The following is a 16,313-nucleotide window of genomic DNA, read 5'->3' on the forward strand; positions in this document are numbered from 1 at the left end:
ACGGCACCAAAGATGTAACCCTTCTTTACTCTTCTCTTTCCCTCTCCATCCGTGTGCATCCGCTTCCAGCACCGCCCCTATTGCTCTGCGTTGTGTTGTAATCGTGTGTGTGCGATGGTGGGGAAACACGAACCCGAGGGGAGAAGGCAACTGTTCGTGGATCGTGGCTTGACCCGTTTATTTTACCAAACACGACCTACAGCATTGACAACATTAACTCAACATTGTTTTCCTCTCATTTAAATGTACATACAATTCAATAGGATTCTTTTGATGACTGTATTAATTCTACATCACTCTGCATCCATAACAACTTGTTAATCATGTTTAAATAAAAGAACAAAACACATTATTTATCTCATTTCTTCTGCTTGTCACTACCCAGCAGTTTAAACCCCAAAAACATATCACTAAATTGAACTTTAGTGTACATACAACAGAAGTAATTTACATTTAACTTCCCGCTGCTCTTAACATGACTTACCTACAGCATTGACAACATTAACTGAAGCCAAAATGGCAACCTGCAGGTCTATCAGTACTACGGCAAGTCAAGAGGCTCAAACTCTACAAAATAAACTGGTGTACAGAAATACTTATAGTGACACCTAGTGGGCAACTCAGTTCACTGCCCTACATATATATATATATATTTATTGGTTTTGACCCTTACGGCTTTCTATAGCGTCACCTACCCACCGTTATACCCTGCTTTATATTTTATCCCACCCATATTCCGATAAATCCCACCTCCCTCTCTATGATTGGATAATCCTTCGTACAGTCCACCTCGTGATTGGACAGTTCGCTAGTCAAGTACGATAAAGGCTTAGTCCTATGGAAAATTAGAAATATATTATATTCAAATAAAAAGATGTAGTAATATTCTCCACACTGGGATGGTATAGTACAATATAAGTAAAGTTATGAAGTATAACAAGAATGTTTTGTACATCTAATCTGTGTACGGCTTGTCCGGGTCAAGCAGCCAATCATGCAAAAGGGAGGCGGGACTTCTGGGTGAAATACGGGTGGGGAATAAATGACGGGTTTTAATTTACCAACGTTGCAACGAAGCCGTGTGTGTATTTAACAAGACGTGGTGAGTCTGTTTTAAAAGGAGAAGATTAACATGGATCATCATTGTCAGTGTAATGTTCCGTGTTGTCGTTTTTAAGCGTATCCACAGACAAGTGCACTGTGGCTGTTTATATTTAATGACGCGGTTATTTCTCTATTAAACCCACAGCAGCTGAGGGATAAGTTGTAATGATTTACTGAAGATTTTCGGTTATAAACCGTCAGTGGGATTTAAGCACAAGCGTGTATTGTGTGACTGTTCATGCGAGTTCATTTTCTTATCTGACAGCTGACAGTTCGTAATATGGAACGCCAAAAGGATCTGTAGTCATAACGTCAGCATGTGTTCTCGTGAGGTCACGCTCTCTGACGTCATCAGCAGGTATTGGAGGGAAAATTAATAATTGACCTTTGCAATGACTAAAACTGCACTATATTCTCGACATGCACTATTCTGTGTGTTTTTTTTAATCTGGTGTTATGCGCTAAAATGCCCCCCCTGCTATGGACCCCCCCCCCCTACATAATCACTATCAAATATATATTAGAACATAAATTCATAGGTTTATTATTATCAAATATGATATTACTATTATAAGAAACCCTAGGCACGTCACAGGCGTCAAGACCATTAATACAAATTCTTGTATAATGTTTATTTTGTGGCACATTTATTTTTCAGGGCTTTGTCATGAATATGCACATAAACATTTATATAAGAAAAAAAATAGTTTATGATGAAAAATTAGACGAAACTAATTTTAATATAAAATAATGTAAAAGTATACATGTATATGAAAAAATATTTATATTTTTTCATACACAACATATTTATTTTCATATTGCTTATTTAATTTTATTGTCTCATGTAATTTGTTATTTGTTGGTGGGGGGGGGATCCATGGCAGGGGGGCATTTTAGCGCATAACACCACACTGGTGCCAACAGGAATCAGAAATTAAGGTTAAGTCAGGTTTAATGTCTATTTATTTTATTTTTTTTTCATCAAATTTGCATGTCTTTTCTAAATGTCTTGATTGATTAAAATATGATTATCGTGTTGGAAAATTCTTAAGGCGAGGCATTCGTATGCGGAGGTACCACTGTATATGTAGGTGATACAATACAGGATGCAATCACTAGATAAGAACACTAAAAGTGCTGTTTTTTTTTTTTTTGTTAAGATATTTTTTTTAAAGACATTTCTTTATCAGCATGTGCAGGTGAAGACTTGTTGTGTTGGTGGTTATTCAATTCAATTTAATTGATTTTTATTTATATAGCACTTTTAACAATGGTCATTGTCTCAAAGCAGCTTCACAAGAATGAAAAGAAAATTTAAAAAAGGACATTTATGGAAGTGTGTAAGTGTGAGGAAAAATGTGTCTAGATAATAATGAGATGAATGAATGATGAATGAAATGTTACTAATGAGCAAGCCAAGGGTGACGGCGACAGTGGCAAGGAAAAACTCCCTGAGATGGCAATAGGAAGAAACCTTAACCAGACTCAACAGGGAACCCATCCTCATCTGAGTGATAACGGATAGAAATATATAACATCATGTGTGTTATGCAGCTGAAAGTACAATATAACAGAAATTCTTTAAAGCTAAATATGAAAAAACCCTGCCCCCTTTTGTAGATTTTAAAATTCTGGGAATTACAAGAAGTCCGGAGTTTTGTGATCTTAAGGAGCGTGGTGGATTATAGCGTATCAGAAAACTGGTTAGATATGTGGGAGCTAAACCATTTAAAGCCTTGTACAGTATGTAAGTAATACTATTTTGTAATTAATTTTAAACTGAACAGGTAGCCAGTGCAGGGATGATAATATTGGGGTTATATGATACACATTTTCTGGATCTAGTGAGAACCCTGGTGGCTGCATTTTGGACTAACTGTAGCTTGTTTATTGAGGATGCAGGACAACCACCTAGTAATGCATTACAATAGTCCAGTCTGGAGGTCATGAATGCATGAACCAGCTTTTCTGCATCAGATACGGATAAGATGTTCCTAAGCTTGGAATTATTTCTAAAATGGAAAAAGGCTGTTTTTGTGATATTGGAGATATAACTTTGATTATAAAATGTGTCCCACTGTCTCTGTTTCCTGCAGTGTATACTGTGATAAATTCTGAGACGGTAAGGCCTCAGTTTTGCCCTTTCTCAACACGACCCAGAAAGGATGTCTGAAAAACCGACCCGAATTGCAATAGTGAATCATGATAAATGCAAGCCAAAGAAATGCAGGCAGGAGTGCAAGAAGAACTGCCCGGTGGTTCGAATGGGTAAGAACAGAGAAAACATTGCCTCCAGTGAAAAACATGAAATGAATGTTACATAACTTAAAGTGTTTCCCAAAGGTGTGAAAGATGCCTACGGTGCTATCAAGCGGAGCGGGCCAGCATTACCCGCCAGCACAATAGTGGTCTCATATATACAACAAACAACATGTACTGTTCAGTACATATCACCTTTAACACAATATATTGATTTATTTGATACTTCTATTCATTTTGCATTTCAGAGATCCTCTTTGGTGTGTAACAATGATGCTGAACAGGTTTTAATTTTTTTCCCCCATTTGTTGCATTACTATGTTTATATCTACTAAGTGTTCGCTTAAAATTTTTGAGCATTATATTTTAACTCTTTGTGTTGTGCAGTATCTGACCTCTGGTGTTCAAACAGTGTAATTGCATTAGATGCATAATGTCTACAGTAATATTGCACATTTTCACGATACACATTGTGACATTTTTGCATTTTAATGCATCAATGAAGAGATGAAAGAGTGTTACATGAAACAGCTGTAATGTTTGTACAGTATGCACTGCCGTCTGGTTCATGAATGTTTTTTTTTTCTTTTCAGGAAAACTGTGTATCGAGGTCACCACACAGAGCAAAATCGTATGGATATCTGAATCACTCTGTATAGGATGTGCTATCTGTATTAAGGTGTGTAAAGTATTGGGAACTTGCTTGAGCCTTGCTGCATCGCTGTTTATGATGAAACAAAGGGTTTATTATTAGTAGTAGTAGTATTTTCTTTTGTAGAAATGTCCATTTGGTGCTTTGGCTATCGTCAACCTGCCGAGCGACCTGGAGAGAGAGACCACCCACCGATACTGTGCCAACTCTTTCAAACTGCACAGGTATGCAGAGCGGGTTAGGATAAAATATTTGTAAAAAAAAAAAAAAATACAATAGCGTTCAGGTGTGATATACAGCCTGTCCTTTGTTATTATTATTATTATTATTATTATTATTATTATTATCGCAGGTTACCAATCCCCAGACCCGGAGAGGTCTTAGGGCTGGTTGGTACAAACGGCATTGGGAAATCAACAGCACTTAAGATCCTCGCCGGAAAACAGAAGCCCAACCTGGGGAAATATGATGTTGGTGACCTTTAAAGTTCCTCTAGATATTTTACACTTTTTTTCTGCGCAGTCTTTTTGCTTTTTTCCTGTTTAAGTTTTCTTCTGCGTGAGTTATCATGTGCTAGATTACATAAAACAACAAAGCAGTCACAATAGTCACCAAAGGATTGAAAAGGCTTTTTAGCATGGCCTACACACTGCATAGTGGTGAGTAGTGATGCTACGGCTTGCTTCTGTCTTGCCAGACGCCCCCAGACTGGCAGGAAATCCTGGCTTACTTCCGAGGATCCGAACTGCAGAACTACTTCACAAAGATCCTGGAAGACGATCTGAAAGCCATCGTGAAGCCGCAGTATGTTGACCAGATCCCAAAAACTGTCAAGGTTTGTTACCTTCAGATAATTTTTTTATGTACTGCATGTCTGTTGAAGTATGGATCTAGGTCATAAATGAGTGTCTCTGTTTTGCAGGGCAGCATAGGCTCTATTCTGAGCAGGAAGGATGACACTAAGACAGAGGCTATAGTCTGTGAGCAACTCGGTATGTACTGTACTGAGGGGGGTACCCTAAGAAAATAATCACAAGTGGTGCTATGTAACAGTTTGATGCTAAATGGCAGTAAAGCATCATTTAAAGCATCATTCAAAGTAAATAAAGGTATAAAAAAAGTGCATTATCCGGCAAATATTTCATCTGGAGCAGTAACACACACTTTAGGGGTAAGACCTGTGTTAACTTGTTAAAGAAATAATAAAATATGGAACCTTTATTGTTAAATACTAATAAACATTGTTTCATGATTTATATTTTAAAGCTTTTTATATTACTAAGAAACTGTGAAGTCCTCTATACTGAAAAGTTACAGCTTTAGTCTCCTTACACAAGAGGCATTCAGGTCAAACTGAGACTTTTGATAACAAAATAACAAAACACAGTTATGAGACTAAACATTCCCTTTATTCTCTATATAATCCGCTGTTACACTAATGCACTTATCCCAGTGTGTCACTAGTGCTTGAATACCATCAAAGTAAAAAGTTTTCTTGGTACTCCTTAAATGTCCCAAATATGTAGAAATGTCTTGGAGTAAGGTCAGGACTGAACGGGGGATGTGGCAATAACTTTCAGCCGAGTTCCTGTTAAGTGTTAGTGAATGATTGTGTGAACAGTCACACAGACAGATGCGTCTATTCTGCAGGTTAGTAATGAGTTATTCATAGATTTTCAGTGATCAGGTGTTCCCTTAGCTGAACTCTCAAGATAACGACTGCAGTGTGCCCTGAGCCACCTTGGTCAGGAGCGTCCTTTACGGATATACAGCCTTCTTCAAAATGTTTTCACCGTTTAAATGTTTTACTGCAGCTAAGAGTCTCATCACCGTACAGTGAAACCTTGGATTACGAGCATAATTGGTTCTGGAAGTGGGCTTGTATTCCAAAACACTCTTAAACCAAATAAAAATTTTTCATAAGAAATAATGGAAACTCTAATTATTCTTTCTACAGCCCCCAAAAAATAAACACATAAAAATAATTAATACAAAATATAAAGTAAAAATAAAACAAATTAACCTGCACTTTTAAAAAAAGTAAAAATAAATCCCGACAGAAGTGTTTCCGTTTATTCGCGCAGCCGCTGTGTGGGTGTGTGTGTTTGGGTCTGTTATGTGTGTGTGCGTGCGCGCGTAATTTGACACAGTGCCGGTTCACAAACACTTTCTCTCTCTCTCTCTCGCCTTTAGTGTGTGTGAACTGGCAGGTGTCAAATTACCGACAGGCTGAGGGAGAAAATGCGTACACGGATGTTGATTATACCAGTGAGAGACACGCAGTAAGACCCAGCAGGGGAGACGATTACCCAATTCCGCAGCGCAAGAGCGAGAAAAAACATTGGCTCAGTGATCATGTGACGCGCGGCGTCAAAACAAGAAGCGCATGCGTGATACATGATACTCGGTACTCGTAAACCAAAACTTTTCTTGCTCGTTTTTCAAGTCAAAATTTATTAAAAAATTTTTGCTCGACTTGCAGAACGCTCGCAAACCGCGTTACTCGTAATCCAAGTTTTCACTGTACTGTGCTTGAAGTCTTCTGTAAATGTCATTCTTTTCGCCTGGAGTCCTTGTTTGACCTGAACGGCCCTTGTATATACTTCTTGTCCATAATTCATTTTAACCAGTAAACAGGTTCTGTCCGTGTGTGTGTGTGTGTGTGTGTGTGTGTGTGTGTGTGTGTGTGCAGATCTGACCCATATCAGGGACAGGAATGTTGAGGATCTGTCAGGAGGAGAGCTGCAGCGTTTTGCCTGTGCAGTGGTGTGCATCCAGAGAGCAGACATGTATGCTTCTAATATCCTGTTTGTATACTACAGTACAACCCAGTAATGAATAAACATGGGTTTTGTGTGTATGTGTGTATGTTTATATATATATATATATATATATATATATATAGATACCTTACACACGCCTGGATTTACTGTACACAGCTGGGTTCTGTTTGTTGAGGTGATTTTATTAACGTGTACAGTATGTGGAAAACATAAATTAGACTTGGACTAAAGACTAACACATTTTGTTTGGGCCGCAGCACTGCAGATGAGGATATTTTTAAACAACAGATGTCAAAATTAAGGTTAGTGGGGTTAGTTATAGATTAGAGCTTTTTCAAAAAAAGCTTACTAGTCTGTGAGAGACGAATACAGCATTATGTGTAGTGTACAGTATCTATAAATTTGTTGTGATTCTAGGCCTGTCCTGTGTTTTGACCCCTGCCTGGGACATTAATAATCATTTTTAGGTTACTCCTAATAAATGCCATGCTTATCTCTGCGCTGCTTCAGCCTACAGTACCACATGGTACAATTTATTTATGCAAATGAGGTTTTGTCTAATTGTACAGAATATGCATTACTTAATACAATAACACATGTCTTGATTACAATTTAGTTTACTGTCAAGAAAACAAGTAAACCTTTTACTAAAAAGTTTTTTTGGGCTATAATTATAATACTTAGGGTTTAACCAAGATAAATAAAATTTTTGTTGTAAAAACAAAAAGACTCTTTTGTACAATTTTCAGTATAAAATTTAACATAAATTCAAGAATTTAAAAATAATTGGGGGGACCGTTTTTCATAATTGTAACATTCGAATCAAAATGTACATAAGATTTTATTTATGTAGGTTACAATTTGAGAAGATGGTTTTAAAAAGACATTGGGTGTAATGTTTCCATACCCCTGTCATGAGGGCAAAGGAGGTCGGGCAGGCTGAAACGACCCAAAAGCAGACACACCACACAGAAATGATAGTCTTAAGAACTTTAATCATGAAAGTGCAGGAGAAAGGATGTGAGCAGTGCTTGGTGTTACTTAGCCCGTGATACACCTGTATAGTAAAACAAGGTTTATACAACTCCAGAGTAAATGTGGTATATAAATTAAATTATGAATAAAATATGTATATACATAGTGACAAAAAGAAATTTGGATGTGATAACATTGTGGTGAGGTTATTGGACAATGTTATGGATGCTGTAAAAACTTTGGTATTAAGTTTTTTTTTTAAAGTTAGAATCGAAACAACATAGACTGCATGACGATGGGATAACTCTGAGCGATGGCTTTAGCACAATGTTACAAAAACAACTTTAAACAATATTGATATCGATGGCCCAAGCAGGACTCAAACTCTGGTTGGTCCGTGTGCTAATCACCACCAGGAAGCATGCTGATGAAACTTCACTACGAAGACAACAGCAATTTATCAGAATATTAAATTGGAAAGCAGCCCAAAGGGTAAAATAATAATCATAATAATCATCATCATAATAAAGAAAGACTTAAGATCTGTTCTGTGAAGGTGGACTTGATGCACTTTGGACACTGTACAAATGCACTAGAGTAATTTGGGAGCTAAGATGTAATATTTTACAGTAATATGTCTGCAAAAAAAAAAAAACATAGAGGTGATATTACAAAAATAAGAGTAGTGTGACATGAGATACAAACGCTGCGTGTGGGAAGCTGTTGTATTCGTCCGGATCTCTGATCGTAAATGTAAACCCTTAGAAACTTAAGGGAGCAGGATGCGGACAGATGGATCTTCATCAGCATACTGTAAATGCTTCAGATAAAGGTTACAATTCCTTTGTTTTGATGTTGCATTTGTAATGTTGTGTTTAGGTCGTTCATTCAACGTTATCTAAACATGGTTTTGTCAAAGTCATTCTAACTTCAAAAACAACTGTGTCCCGACGGTAAATGTCGTTGCAACATCATTACAACTATATTACAACACTCATCCAATGTGGGGGTTCGTGCTACTGTAGGTACATTGAAACAAGCTTTTTCAGAGATACCCACATAAGACATGTTGTATAAAGTGGGCGGGGCTTAAATTTATTATCAAAGTGGCTAACATTGAGATAATGAGCCGACAAAAACAGCTGAACAAGCATTTTATGTTACGTTTTTGAATATTCCATCAATATGGTTTAATCAAAATTCAGTTAATACAAAAATTGGTCACGATTAAAATGAGTGTCTTGCTTTAAATCTTTGTTTACAGAATTTTTTTTTTTTTTGAAGAGAAGGGCATGAATGATTTCTGTGCCTAAATATCACAAAAGGTGATCTGCAAGCTATCTGCTGTTTTCTAATAATGATATGTGTGTTGTTGTTATTGACGTCTATAGACGTGTAACATGACCTAATCCATGTAACTGTTCCTATTTGTGTCGAATCCATCAGTTTCATGTTCGATGAACCCTCAAGTTACCTGGACGTCAAGCAGCGTTTAAAAGCTGCCATCACCATTCGCTCCCTCATCACACCAGACAGGTGAGTGGAGCACATCAGCGCTTAATACCGTGCTGTGAAAAAGTATTTGCCCCCTCCCTGAACTTTTTGGGAAATGATTCGGATCATAAAACAAATTTTAACAGTACGATCATTTTTTAAATAATAAGCATTTTGATGTGATCGCATAAAGTGGGCGGGGCTTAAATCCATCATCAAAGTGGCTAACATTAAGATAATAATATATGCTGTAATCACGTTGTTCTTGTCCCTGCTTTTACACAGCCTGTCCTGACTTGGCTGAACAGGACTTGTACATGGAGACTTGAAACCGAGACTTTCATCAGCCAGACAACCTGTAATAATAATATTAAAAAAAAATTTAACCTTCTTTGTTTATCTCTCTTATTAGATACATAATTGTGGTGGAGCATGATCTGAGTGTTCTGGACTACCTGTCCGACTTCATCTGCTGTCTGTACGGCGTACCCAGTGCCTACGGCGTTGTGACCATGCCCTTCAGTGTGCGAGAAGGTCCTGATCACCTTCACCATCACACACGCATGAGCAGTGCAAGCGAATTTAAGCTAGTACTGCATAAAATCAGCTACGTTTACACAGACAAGATTTTTCAATCTGATCAAAGGAGTAGTATTTTTCTCCAGCTTTGAGGTTACATTAGGCTTCTCATCTTTTCAGATAAAAAGATTTCCTGCCTTCTGCAAAGAATTCAGTCTCATGTATGATTGGTTAGATTGAGCCGGATCGGGTCAGAGTGTTCCGACTGAGGTGTTCACATGATGCGTTTTTGTTCTGATTGGGTCATTATTTCTATTATTAGTGGAATATTGGGGTCCATAGAGTTAAAATACATTTTGTGAGGAATTTATCAGAAATACAGCTATACACAAGAAATACAGCTACCGTATACACAGGTATACATTTTCCTAAACCCTAGGCCCTAATTGTTTTATTCCATACTTATTTAATAGGGATATGATGATATGCTTTTGTCTTAATACGATTCCATACACAATTTAATATATTAATTTTTTCTATTTTCTTGAAATGGTTTGATTATGTAAACAAACAAACAAAAAAAACATATATGCAGCAAAGTGCAAATAATATTTCTTAAAACCGTTTTTTTATACTAAAAATATTAAATAGTATTGGTAAAATACAAAATTCTTCACATAAATTGGGTTTATTTTTATTGAATAAAAACATTGAATTATTTTGTTTAAAAAAGGTGTGCTCTTCTGACAAAGTATGGAATGGGTGAGACAAAGCACTGCCTTTTCACTTTTTACTGTTCTGTTATTATAACAGCAAAAATAAAAATAACCGGTGATGTAACGAGATCCAAAAAAAATAATGAGTGATTTGACCTCTTATTAAACTTACTGGAAATAGATTATGAACGCTTCAATACATTATCCCAACCTGGAAGGACGATGCTGAACCGTCAACATTGTGGGAGGATACAAAAATCAGGAATGGAGATCACTTAAACGGTTAGTGAAGTTGCATGGTAAAAAATCAACAGTATAAATCGGTGCTATGTTTAATCTTGAAAGTAAGAGCATTTCAATACACACACATATACAAAATTTACGGGATTAAGACTAAATTTTCTAAAAAGTGTAAAGGTTGGACTTGTGTGACCTGATGAGTCCAGATTGGTCCTATTCCAGAGCGATTGGCGTGTCAGAGTAAGAAGGAAAGCACATGAAGCGATGCTCCCATCATGCAAGTGGCCTCAGTACAAGCCTCAGCTCGGGTCTAGGTTCAGCAACGTTATGCGGCAATAAAATAAAGTCTGTTATTTAATGTCATACTCTTGTTCATGTCCTGTTTGGCCACATGCCCCGTCTGTTTAAGCATAACCAATGTTACATTATGTGCTCTGTTTATCCACTCTGTTTGGTGTTCCCTAACCCATCACTACCCAGGCATCAACATTTTCCTGGACGGATACGTGCCGACTGAGAACCTCCGGTTCCGTGACACTTCACTGGTTTTCAAAGTAGCCGAGACCGCCACCGAAGAGGAGGTGAAGAAGATGTGTCGTTACCAGTACCCGGATATGAAGAAGACCATGGGTGACTTTGAGCTGCAGATCGTCGAAGGCGAGTTCACCGACTCTGAGATCATGGTTATGCTTGGAGAAAACGGTGAGAAGGTTCACCTGATTGGGTCAGTTTTAGTCTGTTGAACGTCCGGGTTGTGTTTTAGTTTTGGCAGTGAGGCAGTGCTTACTGTATGCTGAGATGGAAAAATACAGTTTATTTTAAATAAATTCTTCCAGGAACTGGCAAAACTACTTTCATCAGGCTGCTCGCTGGCCGATTAAAACCGGATGATGGAGGTGAGCAGTGTGTATTAATCTTTGTTGCTGCATTACATACGGTATTTACAGTAAAAAGCATCAAATTAAACCTGTTCTGTTCCAGGTGATGTCCCGGTCCTTAATGTCAGCTACAAACCTCAAAAGATCAGCCCCAAGTTCAAAGTACGATGCCGTTCTACGTCAGACTTTCATATGTCAGATGCAATAACTGTCTAACACTTCCTGTGCGTGTTTGTGTGTCGCCGCAGGGTAGCGTGCGCGCCCTGCTGCACGAGAAGATCAGGGATGCGTACACACACCCTCAGTTCGTCACAGACGTCATGAAGCCTATGCAGATCGACAGCATTATCGATCAGGATGTAAGTGTTTAGGTTTTAAAGCTGTCTGCTGTTTGCGTTGTGAATTCCTGCTGCAGCGACGGTTCTTACAGGTACAGAACTTGTCCGGAGGAGAGCTGCAGAGAGTAGCGCTCACTCTGTGTCTGGGGAAACCTGCAGACGTCTACCTGATAGACGAGCCCTCGGCGTACCTGGACTCAGAACAGCGGCTGATGGCTGCCAGAGTTATTAAACGGTAATGTCGTGTCATCATAGAAATAGCTCTCTGATTCGTTTAGAGCAACTGATTAGTTCATTTTTTTTATACTTTCTTTGTACTGATAAAGGAACAAAACTTGCATACTGGAAACTTACAATTTAATGAATGTGTAATATATGTCATATATATACAGTGAAACCTCGGATTGCGAGTAACACGGTTTGCGAGTGTTCTGCAAGACGAGCAGAGATTTTTAATAAATCTTGACATGGAAAACGAGCAAGTCTTGGTTTTAACGAGTACCGAGTATCATGTATCACGCATGTGCTTCTTGTTTTGACGCTAAGCGTCACATGTTCACAACTGAACCAGCGGTTTTTCCCTCTCTTGCACTGTGGAATTGTGGGTAATCGTCTCCCCTGCTGGGTCTTAGAGCTCATCTCTTACTGCTATATTCAACATCCGTGCACGCATGTACTGTTTACTATAACACTGTGACCACGTGTGTGTGTGTGTGTAAAACATATATTATTTTGTGTGTACAGCGCACGTGTACTGTTTCTTATAACACACGTGTGCGCGCATGTAAAGCAAATGAAAGTCTCATCAGAAGTTAAAAATTAATTTTCTCCCTTTCTGTTGTCATGTGTGTGTGCGCGTAATTTGACACCACGCCGGTTCACACTCTCTCTCTCTCTCTTTCTTTCTCTGTCTCTCTCGCCTTTGGTGTGTGTTTGTGTGAGTGTGAAGCACCCCCCCTCTCCTTCACACACCCACGCACACACATAACGCTCACACTCCATAGCGCAAGAGAGAGAAAAACACACACACACACACACACACACACACACACAGTGTCTGTGAGCATAAAAACCCTTTTTTTTGTCTGCGCATGGAAACACTTACCTGTCGGGATTTATTTTTACTTTTCTTTTTAAGGTAAAGTGCAGGTTAATTTGTTTTATTTTTACTTTATATTTTGTGATAATTATTTTTATGTATTTATTTTTTGGGGGGCTGTGGAACCAATCATTTCTATTTCTATTTCTATTTTTTTTCTATGGGAAAATTTGCTGATGAGTATTGCAAAAAAAAAAAAAATTATGTGCACTTATGAGTGTTTTGGAATACGAGCCAGCTTCCAGAACAAATTATGCTCGTAATCCAAGGTTCCACTGTGTACCTATATATATATATATATATATATATATATATACACAAATGAAGGTAAGTCAAAAATGATCCACACTCTGGCTGTAGAATATATTTTCATTAAATTTTAGAAGAGACAAATACGTCTTTTTGCGACATTTTTCAATACACTTTGTATATCTGTTAACAAGCAAGAAAACATGTTTTAGGCTGAGCTGTGAGCTACGGATGCATCTGTGTCTTCACTTCTTCATCAGGAGTGAATTGTCGTCCCCTTTCAGGGGAACAAACAGGTGAAAGTCTGTTGGAGTAAGATCAGGACTACAGGACGGATGCTTTAACAGCTCAAAACGGAGTGTGTGCAGAAGCGTTCAGAAGTGCATCACCATGCGTGATCACAACGCCCTTGTATAGCAGTCCTCTTGCGTTTGATGTTCAGACTTCAGCTGTTCAATAAGCGTCTTACTGTACCGAGCACTTTTGATTGTTAAACCTTTCTTTCCTGATAATGTTCATCGAGAATCCCAGAAAACTGTAGACATTGATGAATTTTCCAGCTGATGGTCGACTTTTTAACTTTTTCTCTGTTTTTTTCTATGTTCCGTTCCACACTCGTAGTGATGTAGTGATGAATTCATGTCTCGTCATTAGTAATGATTCTCTTTAAGATACTTTCCTTAGAGTATCGGCCAAAATTTTGTTTGCAGAAATTCAAACTCTTCTTTTGTGCAAATCACAAGTTTGCATCCATTTTTGCTTGTAATAAACTGATGTTACACGTTCACATCTGCGCAACAGTGACTGGGGGGACCGTAGCCTTGAACGGAAAGCGCTGATAAGACCAACAGAAGATTTAATATAACTGGAGGGCGGATAATCTTTGACTCACCCTCGTATAAATATACACACACTGTCTCTATTTCATTCGCGTTGTTTCTGTCTTTTCCTCTCCATGCCTGTTCTTGTCTCTTACTTTCTTTCTTTTTCACCCTATCTCTCTGACTCTGCATGTCTTACTATCTCTGTCTTTATTTTTCTCCTTGGTTCTCTCTCTATCCTCCACTTTCTCTGTCTCACACTATCTAAATCTCTTTCTGTTTCTCTCGTGCACTCTTTTTTTGACCTTTGTGTCTCTGTCACGTATTCTTACATTTGCTCTCCCCTCACAGATTCATCCTCCACGCAAAGAAGACAGCGTTTGTAGTCGAGCATGACTTCATCATGGCCACGTACCTGGCTGACCGCGTTATCGTGTTCGACGGAGTTCCGTCACAGAGGACGACCGCCAACACGTGAGCTTTTTGGATATTTGAGATAAAATAGACAGAAATCCTATTTCGGTACGTACATGCTTTCTTATTGGTTATTCACAATGGTTTATTTCTCTGTTTCTCAGACCACAGATGTTGCTCGCAGGAATGAACAAGTTCCTTTCACTTCTGGAGATTACGTTCAGGAGAGACCCCAACAACTTCAGACCAAGAATCAACAAGCTTAATTCAATTAAGGTAAAAAAAAAAATTATAATTATAATATTAAGTTGTTGTTTTTTTATCATTTATTTTATAACAGCTACCCTACTGCATATGTTCTGAACATTCCCAAAGTTATATATATATATATATATATATATATATATTTTTTTTTTTTTTTTTTTTTTTTTTGATAAAAGCTCTTTGTATTAAAGAGGTCTTGTATTCTTGCAGAGGTCTTACTGTATATTCATCTAGAAAAGATTTGCTGTTCCATAAAGGAATCCACTGAGGAATTTTATGATGTCTGGCAACCATTCTTAATAAGCCACTCTGAAAACATTTAACATGTAGTTAAATTAGATCTGTATTGAAAGATTTTTTGTTCATTTGTTATTATTATTATTATTATTATTATTATTTTTATTTTTTATTTATTTTATTTTGTTTTGGTTCAAATTTTGCAAAATTTTTTTTACTTTATATATTTTCTCCTATTTCTTTTTCTACTATCTGGCTGTTGTCTCTTATGAAATGGGGGAGGGGAGGGAAATGGTGGGGGGGATTCAATTTTTAACAATTTTTTTTTATTAAAAACATTATTGATTTAATAGTAAAAACAAAACATTACTTTTGTTCGGATTATAAACCAGAACCTTGCAAAAGTTATATTATATATATATATATTTGTGGTTTCTATTCTATATTTGATTTTCCCCTCTTTCACTTTCATCCACAGGATGTCGAACAGAAACGAAGCGGTAACTATTTCTTCCTCGACGATTAGCCCTGTCCTTCATAAACCCAGAGACTGAAGGAGGTGATGTGACACACTGCCGCTTCTAAGGTCTACTCTAACGCCGTCTCTGCTCGTAGATGGGTTTGTGTTCCCATCCATGAAAGAAACACTGTTTATCTTTATAAAATTCAGAAAGACCACATTCTTTTAAAAACTTTTATCATTTTAACAGTGTGGTTCTTTTTAATCAAATTTCAGTGACCACTAGAGGGCAGCAGACACACAGTACTGCTGTCTGTGTGTGGCTCAAATGTCTCCTGTCTTGTATTATGTGGATTAAAAGTGATGTATAATTGAGAGATGCAATTGGTGGTTTTCTAGCATTTACACACAGCTCAGAGCTTCGGTACAACATTTGTCAGCATACAACAACTGCTGGGCAGATAGTATTAGTGTGTTGGATCAGTCTCAGACATGCGTGGGTAAACTACACAAATCCTGTACTTGAGTAAGAGTAGAGATTCCCTAGGGCAAGTATTATTCAAGTAAGAATTTCTCAATTTATTTGAATAAAAAGGTAAAGAAGCACACATCTTTAGTTTTTACTTTGCCCCTTGAACCTCGAGGGTCCGGGTTTGATTCCCACCTCGGGTCTGCATGCATGGAGTTTGCATCTTCTCCTCTTGCTTGGTGGGTTTCCACCAGGTACTATGGTTTTATCTCACAGTCCAAAGACATGCAGATTAGGCTAAATTAGGCTCAGTTTCTCTCTATCTTTGCCGATTGTGACGTT

At 37.7% G+C, this 16,313-nt stretch overlaps 1 protein-coding gene across 1 annotated transcript; it reads left to right on the forward strand.

Moving 5' to 3' along the window:
- The first annotated feature begins 1,061 nt into the window (after window positions 1-1,061).
- On the forward strand, window positions 1,062-15,877 carry LOC128528974 (ATP-binding cassette sub-family E member 1). Its single transcript, XM_053502219.1, has 18 exons — window positions 1,062-1,102; window positions 3,201-3,372; window positions 3,957-4,042; window positions 4,142-4,239; window positions 4,368-4,485; window positions 4,713-4,850; window positions 4,938-5,007; window positions 6,708-6,804; window positions 9,220-9,309; window positions 9,680-9,801; window positions 11,223-11,444; window positions 11,579-11,638; window positions 11,724-11,782; window positions 11,869-11,979; window positions 12,051-12,193; window positions 14,479-14,601; window positions 14,706-14,817; window positions 15,521-15,877. Exons 2-18 carry the CDS (start codon window positions 3,270-3,272, stop codon window positions 15,566-15,568), a joined length of 1,800 nt encoding a protein of 599 aa, XP_053358194.1. The 5' UTR covers window positions 1,062-1,102; window positions 3,201-3,269; the 3' UTR covers window positions 15,569-15,877.
- Window positions 15,878-16,313: the final 436 nt, after the last annotated feature.

Source organism: Clarias gariepinus, chromosome 8 (assembly GCF_024256425.1).
Source record: "Clarias gariepinus isolate MV-2021 ecotype Netherlands chromosome 8, CGAR_prim_01v2, whole genome shotgun sequence".
Classification (NCBI taxonomy): domain Eukaryota; kingdom Metazoa; phylum Chordata; class Actinopteri; order Siluriformes; family Clariidae; genus Clarias; species Clarias gariepinus.

Bases quoted from the DNA above. Each gene is read 5' to 3' on its own strand.
- LOC128528974 (XM_053502219.1), top strand. From the start codon at position 3,270: ATGTCTGAAAAACCGACCCGAATTGCAATAGTGAATCATGATAAATGC. The intron at 4,043-4,141 runs GTGTGTAAAGTA...TTTCTTTTGTAG, and splicing joins GATGTGCTATCTGTATTAAG to AAATGTCCATTTGGTGCTTT. The intron at 9,310-9,679 runs GTGAGTGGAGCA...CTCTCTTATTAG, and splicing joins TCCCTCATCACACCAGACAG to ATACATAATTGTGGTGGAGC.